The sequence below is a fragment of the Glycine soja genome, chromosome 11 (assembly GCF_004193775.1).
Source record: "Glycine soja cultivar W05 chromosome 11, ASM419377v2, whole genome shotgun sequence".
NCBI classification, from domain to species: domain Eukaryota; kingdom Viridiplantae; phylum Streptophyta; class Magnoliopsida; order Fabales; family Fabaceae; genus Glycine; species Glycine soja.
In genome coordinates, this window is record NC_041012.1 from 42,256,932 (window position 1) to 42,268,192 (window position 11,261).

Below are 11,261 nucleotides of genomic sequence, written 5' to 3' on the forward strand. Positions count from 1 at the left end.
AAAGACGAGGAACAACTCTTGCCAGTTCATCTTGTGGTTTGCTGATTGGGGTCCTTAATCAATAGGTAAGGGTTCAAAATTCAATGCAATCAAACCAATAAATTTGGATTACATGTACGCTAATTTTCCTGGCAACAAAATTTTTACCATTGTCGTAATTAGTAGGACTCTAGCCTAACGAATGAGAATTTAATTTTCAATTGCCTCATAACGTTTCAAATTCAAGATACTAGGTCTATAGTAGAGAATAAAATTTCCTTATCATACACATGGGGAAAATATTCACTATTTATGAGCGGGAAATAATGATTCTGTGATCTTCGAATTTCATTTTGCCAAAACAGAATTTATGGACTGTTAATTTTAACCCAAATATTTAACAACTATATTTTCTTCTTAATTGAGCTAAAAGACATAAATAATGATTACGCTACTACATTAACGTGAACACAGCTCGTACCTATGTATATCAATACATAATAGAGTGCAGGTCAAAGCACAGGAAACTGCAAAAAAACATGGTATGGTGATAAGGATAATTATATTAACAAAATATTATACTTTTCTTAAGATCATTGAATACAGTTGCTGATGAAGATAATAGCAGATATTGATCGCTTGACACAAAGGCTGTTCAAGTGACATCAACTTAACTCAAAATGTCAAGCATGTTAAAGGGGAAATACAGGCTAATTAAAGTGAGAATGTATACCAACCATCCATTACCAGTTAAGTTTTACCTTTAGGGATTATCCATTGCACCATAAACAAATCATAAAGCTATTTTTGCACTCTTCTATGGGATTATTCTTCAACCACGTTCACCAATTCATATTCAACCAGAGATAGGTTGTTATCCTCTTTAACTTCAAAATCTGCAGGATCAGTTACCTCAACACGGCCCCATTTGTCAACAGCCATCCTCATTGATCCCTTGAACATGTCAATCTTTGCATTGCGAATAATTACTGTAGCTCCAGCCTTCATCATATCAACTGCACAGGAGAAAAAAAGGCCACCTTATCACATACATAGAACATTAATTGGAGCCTTGTATCTTCTGCCTGTACATATATCAATAGATTCAATATGCATATTACCTACCTTGGAAATACATTCAATGTAACTTCCATTAAAAAATATTCCCTCAATGCACAAATGCTTATACATACATACAGAGTATGAGATCTTCAAACAAATTAAACTCATTACTAAGGTTTTACTAGGTGAAAATGGAAAGAATGAGAAAAGGAGTGAAATAAGCAAATGTCACATGAATATCTTGTCTATATGCATCAAACTTTCATAACCCTGCTCCCATTTTCCTTCCTGTCATTGTTCCTAACAAAGTCTAAAGATATCATCACCATTTTCTAACTCCCGGGATCCTATTATCAAAACATAATAAATTTACCAAACTACAATAAAAAAATAATAGAGATTTAAGATTGGTTGGGTGGTTAAGAAAGAAGGGAAGGGATGAAAGGTCGCGGGTTAAATCCCCCTGCTAATGAAAACTAACAAGTTAACAATTAACATTTGTCAATAAAAAACAATAAAATAGAAGGCAATAACAAAGAGTGTGAAGTTATTCAAGAATGTGCATCTGGAAAAGTACAAAACCAAAGCCAAGATGTTGATCATCAGTGTAGACACAGTAAAATATAAGACAAAGTCCCCGTGTTTCAAAGAAGCAAAAATTAATCTTGCAGAAAAAAGCTGATGAAAGGGGCATTCCTGGTTATGCAATCCCATGAACATCAGAGATCATGAAATAACTAGAGAAATAATAACAAAAAGTTAGACCCAGGTAAAAATAATTAAATGGGTGCAAACGAGCATGAACCAAAAACTTTGATAGAAGTAGTTTGGATTTGGAATATAAAACTAAAATTAAGACACCTGATCTCGTGAGTGTCACCTTCTGACAACACTTTTTTCCATCACAAAACGCATGAAATGGAACCATGTTGTTACCACTCTCCAATTACCACAATCACACTTTCATTCCCACAATAAGGTTCACCCAGACTATCATATCAGATTCATAGTTCACATCAACACCTTGACTCCTTGAGGGGACATACAATCAAAATTCAACCTTCATCACACGAACAGAATAAGAGGCACAGGAATATATCAATTCTATGCTGGTTAACACATTAAATAACTGAATCAAACCCCTTGTTTTAAGATCAATAAAGCAGAAGAAAAAGATTGCATCTAAATGATTAGGATTAAAAACTATCAGGGTATCATGCTTGCCAACCAAAAATATTTGGGAATGAAAGCTTATCTTATCTCTTGAATCAGCCACTTAAGAACCACTCACCAGTCACCACCATGATAGACCCAGATGCATAATTGAAAACGAAACACCTTCCCATTCCGACTTTGAGATGAATCATTGAAAATGAAACAGTAATCTCACAAACCCCAGAACAATGCAGATCGAAAACAGAAAAGCCCCAAATGAAAAAAACTAAAAATTGAGACAAATAAAACAGTGCTCACATGGAAATTTTTGGTTTTGATAACTGGGAAATTATCATAACTCGAAAAAAAAAATTACGAAGATGGGTAGGTGAAATTGGAGTACCTTGTTCGTTGCGAGCGGTGAAGACGATGGTGCCGGTGTCGTCGCCGATGAGGCACTCGGCGATGACAGTGGGTTTGAGGTTGTGGGCGGAAGAGGGTCGCGGTTTGTGTACGACGGTGTCGGAGGACAAGACCTTAGCCACCAACGTGTGACCGTTGGTTCCAGGTTTGAGCTGATCCACTTTGGTGAACACGGGTTTTCTCTTTGCGGGTTTGTTCCCTTCTAGCTGAGCCGAATTGGATGATGCCATTCAAATTGATTGATTAGTTGATCCCAATTATTATCACACACACTCACTCTTCTCTGTAAGACTCTTTCACAAGCCCTACCCAGAAGAACTACCAGATTGATGCACTTTTTTCGCACGTTCCATTGCACTTCCCTTCAAATTGAAGCGACACGTCGTTTCCACTCCTATCGTCACACTCACGTGACTGTGTTTCTCACATTACTTTTTTAGGGTAAAATATTTTAAGTTTCTCAATGTTTTTCATAAAGATTAGTTTTGATTTCAATACTTTACAAATGATATTTTAGTTTCTTGAAAGATTGATTAAAGAATTAAAAGAAAAAAATATTTTTAGATATGAAAAATTAATTTTTCTGTAATTTTTTTATACTTTCTTATAATTTCTCTCATAAATATTTTATCATTTTAATTTTTTAATCAATACCTAAAGTTACTAATTAATAAGACCCTCGAGCATCAATGCAAAAAGCATTTACATTGTTAATTAATGTATTCAGATAAAATTCTATATTAATTATCTTTTTTGTGTTCACAATATTTAATATTATTTTTAGAATTTTATTAGAATGTAATTATAAAATATATATATTATCGTTTATTTATAAATGGTCAAGTATGATAAATTATTTTATCTTTATAATAACAATTTACAAAGTTATACCTCAAATTATTTTTATTTTTTTATAAAAAAATTTAATTATTTGATTGTATAAAAAGCAAATACGTTAATGATATATATAATTTATCAAGTACAAATTTTTACATTGTCAAGTTTTTTCCTTTCAATCATTAAAAAATTAAAAAATTAGTCATCATTTAATTATTATTATTATTATTATTATTATTATTATTAAACTATGTATAGAAAGTTTTAAATTGTTATTTGTATGCATAAAAAAATATTGTTTGCACATTAAATTAGTTGAGAACTATTTTGAGTGATTAATAAATGTTATCAATAATGTAACTGCCAAGTCTCATTAATTTGAAAATTTTAAGCAAATTCCATGCATGTTGGTGAAAAGAATTTCCCTTCTCCATATGAGTAGAAAGAGAGGAAATGAATTAGAAGTTGATATCAAAAGTATTTATGTGGCAAAAGAATATAAAAAATATTGTTGAGTTGCCAACACACACTCTGTGCTTTGACTTCTATATATTATCATAGATCATAGATTAATTGGTGTACGTTGTTTTAATTTAACTTGTGATTATTCATTCAAAAAAAAACTATTTTAAATTTGAGTTATTATGAATATACAATTATGTTGAGTATTTGATTGAAGAATTTTGCCACCTGAAAATACCTATAATTTCAAACCAGAAAATCTTGGATAAAAAAAAAATAACAAACTTGTTACAATGGATTATCACATCAGTGATGTGAAATATTGATGAGCTTTTTAGCAAGATTATTCCTTGTTTATTCAATTTTTTATGTTTTTATTTAAGGTACCTTATGGGTAATCAAAACCTAAATCATACGAAAATCCTTGGAAATAATTGAGAATATAGCTGGCCTGTTAAACAATATTTTATTTTAGGTTTAATTATTTATTTATTTCCAATAGTTTTTAAACTTATCTAATTTAGTCCCTATAGTTAATAAGTGATTTTTTTAATCCATGTAGTTTATCTTTTAATTTCAAGTAGGTTTCTACCATTAAAATTGTTTAACACCATTACCTTATTTTGTCAAGAGAACCTCAGGTGTGTTCTCGCACGCATAGCACCTTACACCGCACGACATCTCGCACCCAAATTCCTTTCAGTTCATGACATAAATAACCTTAAACTCCTTCCACACTCGCAATAAATCAACCTTGATGAGCTCTGGGTACCTTAACCTGCCTTCCTCTGTTAAAGAAGAACACGTTTGGTTTTCAGTTGATTACAACAATAGAGTTTTAATTCATGCTTCTTAAATTACTAGTTTTAATTTACTCGCAATAAAGCATGAATCATTTTAAATGTCTGGCCAACACTTGGTTGAAGCAAATTACAATGAGTTTTAATTCCCAACAATGGACGACAATGGCCGAGAGTGAGATGAATTGAAAATGCGGTGGGAGTTTTGTGGTGGGATGCGGTGCGAGGGAGTTTTGCAACAATAAGTTAACAGTAATTTTAACGGTAAGGACTTATTAAGAATTAAAAGATAAACTAGAGAGACTAAAAAAGTCACTTATTAACTATAGGGACTAAATTGGATAAGTTAATTAAATCTTTATTTTGTTTCATTTTATTACTTTTTGGTGAATTGATGGTTGTTAGATAATGGTGTATAAAATATTGAGGAAGGAGCGATGCACTGAACCGACCTTTTCCTCTTAAAATGATTCTAATTGTTGTGCTTTGTTAACCATAACCCTTATCTGCCTCTGAACCTGATAAGCTAACTGTTGTGTAGAAAGAAATTAAAGATGATGGAAGTGTTGGTGTTAGGTTGCACAGGAGTGGCTTTTTCCATGCTCTCACCCAACAACACATTGCTCTCCACTCTCTCTCTCTCTCTCTCAGGTACATACTCATTTTTCTTCATTCTGCAAATTAATTAATGGCTACCTCTTATTTTGTTTCACTGCATGCAGTTTCTTGGGGTTCGTTGTGTGGTAGAGTAGAGTCGTGACCAGAACAATCAACAAAGCAGAGCAGAGCAGACTATGTTGTCTGCTATTACTTGCACCTTCCGTCACGCTTTTGTAAATATTTTAGCTTTTTAGCGTAGGAATAGGATGGACCACGATGTATGTCGCAAATAAATTAAATTGAAGCTCTGAATATCTTCTTCACCCAGATGAATGCTTATTCTTGTAATATTTTCTTTATTTATTGCATCAATAAAAAATCCAGCTTGCTTTTATTTATCAGAATGAATAAATGTTAAATGTCTATTTATATATATATTTCTCTCAACTTGCCAATGCCAACCATCTATGGTGCTCTGAAAATACAAAATACCATGATCTTGTGGCATATATATATATATGCTGTGAGTATGGGAAATGGGGCTATAATTTCCTACAGGTGACAAATCGTTATATGTTCAAATTCCGGAATTTGTAACATTAATTATTGGTAGAGTTGGGTGTGGTGAAGTACTCTGCCATCTTCCATTGGTTTGGTGGTTTGGTTTGGTACCTTCACTTCCTCTTTCACCTTTTGAACACATAAGTTGAAAGTTGAAGTACTTTTGTTTTTTTCCACTCCGTCCTTATTCGTTTTAGATTTTTTGCAATTTGGTCGCAGGAAAGCAATAAGCTTATGAGACGAAAGGTTCAAAATAATAAATACTACACTAAGAACCTATATCTATGTAACTATATAATTGAATAGTGTCGCTTTGTGGAAGAGGAATACTTGTTGAGTTAACGGTTTTGTTGTAATCTACAATTCAATGAGTAGACTATCAAAGACAATTCATAAAAACAAGGGGTTAGTTCTTCTGAAACCTGAAGTGCGTGGAGTGAACCTTAGTATAGATGAACCATGAGGAGGGGGGAGATCATTTTCATTACATAATGGAAAGTACAGAGCTATCTTTTTTATGCCTTTGAAACTTGTTTCTTCCTAGAATTCTTTGACCATACTTTTTTTTATTGTTACTCTAATTCTTTGAGCATACTGCTTCAATGAGAATTGTGCTTTCTGTTTTCGTTTCCAGGGCCTAATGTTTTGTCCATCTATGCTCTTTTACGCAATATACACTATTGCATGGCTCAAACCCCATGTTTGCAATTGCAACACTAAACTTGCCTTCGGCCATTTTTCAAGATGTATGGTTTTACTTTTTCATCCTGTCTCAAACAGGATTTTTCAACTCTAAAATCGGTGTTGAGCCAAAACAAGTCTATGATATTAATATTAAGTTTTACTACAAAACTTAATTTCAGAGCATAGGTGTACAAAAACTTAATTTATGTACTATTTGGTTTGATTTGACACACTTGTATTAAGTCTTGCCTACAATTACTAATAATATTCGTTTTGCCTCTTTTATACATAAATTACTTCAATTTAAACCTAATTTAACCGATTAAATTATATACACAATTAAGATTGTGCAAAACCAAGTTTGCAATACATCTTAACACGAGCACACTGAGGTTAGAAGTGATTTTGTATAATTGCATAAAACTAATTTGAGAAGGAAAACCCAATGTTTGGTGTCAATTGACACATAGGAAATCTATATTGTTTTCTTTAATAACAAGCTTAAAAACCTTTTAAATCCCAATACAGAATACTTGTATGCAAGGCTACATTAATTTTTGGCACTTGGTGCCCTGTAGACTTTAGATCATAAAATAGGATATCGAGGATGTCATAATTATATATTAAAAAAATGATTGTCACAGTTATCATTACTTCTTTTTACCCTTTATAATTTAACAACTCTTCTCTTCAACTCAACATCTCTTTTTTTTCACTATTTAATTTCTACACATCTTGAATGGGTCTCATCATTACACATTTATTATTTTTATCCTATAAATATATCTTATTTTTATTTTTTAATTGTATAAATATTATTTATTATTGAAAGTGGTTTATTCGGCCTCACTCACATGTTAAGCACCAATGTTTAACAGATAGTTCACAAAAATTTGCTCCAATAAAAAAATCTTAACAATAAAGATTCTTAATATATATATATATATATATATATATAAGCGATAAAGATCTCCCAATGGAGATCACCTTTGGCTGTATTTGAATTTTCAATTTGTTTGTGTAGCTTCAGGTGCAAGAGTGCTCTCTTAGGCTCTTTCAGCTCTTTTAAGATGTTTTTGTTTCTTTCCTCGGAATATGAATGCTTCCTTTGAATCTCTTATTTCATTTTTTTATATTTTAAGTAAACTTTTATTAAAAATACTTCGTTAATTTCGTATCTTAGAAGTCTAGAAGATGCTCCAAGTCTAAAATAAATAAAAAGTATTCGTGAATTTTTCACACGAGCCAGGGGTCCACTATATGATAAGGTTAAACTAATTGGGCTGGGCCTAGGCCCGTTCTAATAGTTTTGATTTTGTATCAAACATAAAAACATTTTAAAACCCAAAAATAAGTGGAGCATGATTTAATGAATGCAAGGTGTAGTTAATAATAAGGCCCCAGTTTGGATGAATTTATCAGAATAACTTTTGAAACTGGTATTTATGTTGTGGATTTTAGCCAAAAATCGTGAACAACTTATGTGATATACTTTTTTATAATAATTTTAAGCAATTTATTCCATAATTCCAAGTCATGTTCAATGATTTAAAAAGTCAAATTAATCAATGACTAAAACACTAAGTGCATCATTCCTCAAAAACAAAAACAAAATACAAAAAACAAACAACAAACTACAAAAACAACACATAGAAAACTATCAGGACTTTTTAGGGGCACCCAACATTTTTACTGAGACAACCAAGAATAAGTGAAAAGACGAAAATGTCTTTTACTTTTTCACAGATTATACGGATTGTTAATCCGTACGTGGTCCATAAGATTTTTTTTTTTTCAAAAATATAATTTACGATTTAATTTAAAATTAGTGTCCCAAAAAGGAATTGAACTTGTGTCACCTACATTATAGAACACTCAAATCAACTGAGCTAATAGACACATTATGTTATACGTAAATAGTGTCGTTATATATAACACTAAAATTTAAATTTAAATTTAATGTATATGTAAATTTACATAATAAATTTTGTGATGATTATTTTTTATATAATAATTAATTTATTTACATATATAAATTATAAATAAAAATGATAGGTTTAATAAGTATTTATATATGTAAAAAAATATCATATTTATTTATTTTTAATCATTATAATAAATATTTAAATACATCATTCAATTAAATATCAAATTTGTTTAATTATCAAATTTTGTAAATTAATTAAATGAAAAAAAAAATCTAAAAAAAATTAAAACATATGGATTCATAAATAAATTTTAAATCTTAAATTTTGGTTTCAATATTTTTTAAAATATTTTTTATAACTACTAAATCATTATCTTAAACTTACAATCTGATTATATCTTAAATTTTGGTTTCTATATTTTTTATAACAATATTGAAAATTAATTATTTCACTAATCTAATCTTAATTTTAGCAATATAATATAATCTTAGTAATAACTAATATATTTTAAAATTTGATTTCAATCTTTATCTTAAGTTAACAATCTTATCATATTTTAAATTTTAAATTTTGATTTTAATATTTTGTATAACTACTAAATCAAATATATAACAATTTTAGTTTCAATATTTTTAATATATTTTTATAATTACTAAATCATTATCTTATATATTAAATTTTGATTTCCATATTTTTTATAACAATATTAAAAATGAATTGTTTCACCATCTAATCTTAATTTTAGTACTAACTAATATATTAAAAAAAATCGCATCTTAATTTTAGCAATTCATTCTTAAATTTTAATTTATTAAAAAAAAAAAAAAAAAAACCATACAGATGTTGATACGTATGAGTTTTTCCTAAAAAATGTCAATTTTTTTGTTGGAAACGAAGAAGGGCGACACGTGATCTATTCTGGTTCATGGTTTAAGCTTTCCCTAGCGGCACAGCATCAATGCACAGCGGAAGACGAAGAGCAACAAGCACCAACGGTGACAGAGGAAGAGGAACAAGCACCAACGGTGGAAGAGAAACAATCAACGAGCACCAACAGAGGAAGCGGAAGAGGAAGACGAAGATGAAAGAGGAAGAGGAAGACGAAGAAGCGGCGTCGGAGGAGAAGAAGCGGCGTAGGAGACGAAGAAGCGGCGCACGGACAAAAAATTGAGTTTTTATAGTATTAGGGTGAAGGGCAATTTTGCCATTTCACCACGGGTGCTGGGTGCACCACCCAAAACTACGTTTATCCATGCACCTTACTGTTTTACGGACCTTGTAAAAGCCCACCCAAATGAGCCGAAATTTGTTTTTATTTGGGGTGTAGAACGAGCCCGTCATGATAGCTTATGTAAAGACACAAACGGATAATTAATGCCCCCAAAGCCAGACCCAAACCCTAAACTATTTTTTTTATTTTCTTAGTTTCTATCGAATCTTTTATTTATTTATAAAAAATAAGAAAAAAGGAAAAGAAATTCTTATTTAAATAAGATCCACTCAATTCAACCCAATATTTATAATAAAATAAAAGTGATTCCTACTGATATTAATAATTAGGGCTAATTTGTATGAATTTACTTCAGACTGGTTGGCTCATTTAGCTACTATATTAAGTGCTTATTCTGATCATATTTTCTGTAATGAAACTATTTTTCACTGGAAATTGATGTCCAATATTCATAAATTTAAAAATGACTAATATTTGTCATAATGTATAACGTGAATAAATAAGATGCATGCCTATCAATTAGGTGTGGATTATATGTTGCTAATATATACGATGTTATGGCACCTTAAGGGTATGCCTTAGAATAGTTTTTGAGAGATCTTAGTTAGACAAGACTAGTTGTAAACTAGATGCAGAAAAGATAAGCTTTATCCCGTCGTAATAAGAGATCAACATGACTTCAGGCAGAAGAATGGAATAGTATATATGTTGACAGTATTTTGAGCCTTTAGATATTTTTTCATTTATAAAGTTTAAATTTAAAATCTTATTTACAAAAGTCAAATTTAATTTCATTTAAGTCAATGACATGTTGATATAATAAAACTTTTTAATTAAGTATGCATAAACAAAAACTTTTTTTAACCATCGAACATGGAGATCATTGAATTAACGAGTATAAAGTTGTTTAACCTTAAGTAAAGGTTTTAAGTTTATGTCTTAAATATATAATTGTGTTAAATATTCAACAAAATAATTTTATTGTCAATTCCTGTTGAGAATATATGTACTCCATAAAAAAAACTTTTTTTTGGAATACAAACAGATATATTTTTTTATCCAAATTAATGGAGGCCGATTTAAAATAAAAAATGCGTTTTACAGTAATGATTCTTTTCCGTAGCTAACTCAATCAATAATTTTCTTAAGCCATACAGGTTTCAGAAGAAAAAAATATATATTGTAATAAAGGATTTACAGTTTCCTGTCTTACTCGTGTTAAATGCGATGCACGGTTACTATTAAGTCCACTCAAACAATTTTGTCTACCTAATTTAGATTCTTTTAAGGCTACACTTAACGAGCAATTTTATGTTGAAAATCTACGGGGGGAATTAACAAAAAAGGAATAGAGAAAACTGCTTTTACATATTTTTATTCAATTAGGGTGTGCTTCTTTTAACTTATCTAATAAGAAACATTATTGCGCATTGGGTTTATATGTTTGTCAGGTCAATTTCCTTTATTTTCCCGGCAAGTGAAGGCTTAGATAGCGATTGGCGATGCGCACTCGTTCTAAGGTGCATGTTGTTTTCTGAA

At 30.4% G+C, this 11,261-nt stretch overlaps 1 protein-coding gene and 1 long non-coding RNA gene across 2 annotated transcripts; one reads left to right on the top strand and one right to left on the bottom strand.

The window, feature by feature from the left end:
- Positions 1-524: 524 nt before the first annotated feature.
- LOC114376613 (uncharacterized protein At4g28440-like) lies at positions 525-3,024 on the bottom strand. The gene is made up of 2 exons (XM_028334801.1): positions 2,600-3,024; positions 525-995 (listed from the first exon to the last, which is right to left on the bottom strand). Exons 1-2 carry the CDS (start codon positions 2,847-2,849, stop codon positions 805-807), a joined length of 441 nt encoding a protein of 146 aa, XP_028190602.1. The 5' UTR covers positions 2,850-3,024; the 3' UTR covers positions 525-804.
- Positions 3,025-5,166: 2,142 nt separating this feature from the next.
- LOC114373960 lies at positions 5,167-5,716 on the top strand. Its single transcript, XR_003658498.1, has 2 exons — positions 5,167-5,369; positions 5,441-5,716. It is a non-coding gene; the product is annotated as an uncharacterized LOC114373960 (long non-coding RNA).
- Positions 5,717-11,261: the final 5,545 nt, after the last annotated feature.

Coding starts and splice junctions, on each gene's coding strand:
- LOC114376613 (XM_028334801.1), bottom strand. CDS start 2,849: ATGGCATCATCCAATTCGGCTCAGCTAGAAGGGAACAAACCCGCAAAG. Junction 996..2,599: donor CACCGCTCGCAACGAACAAG/GTACTCCAATTT, acceptor TCTCCTGTGCAG/TTGATATGATGAAGGCTGGA.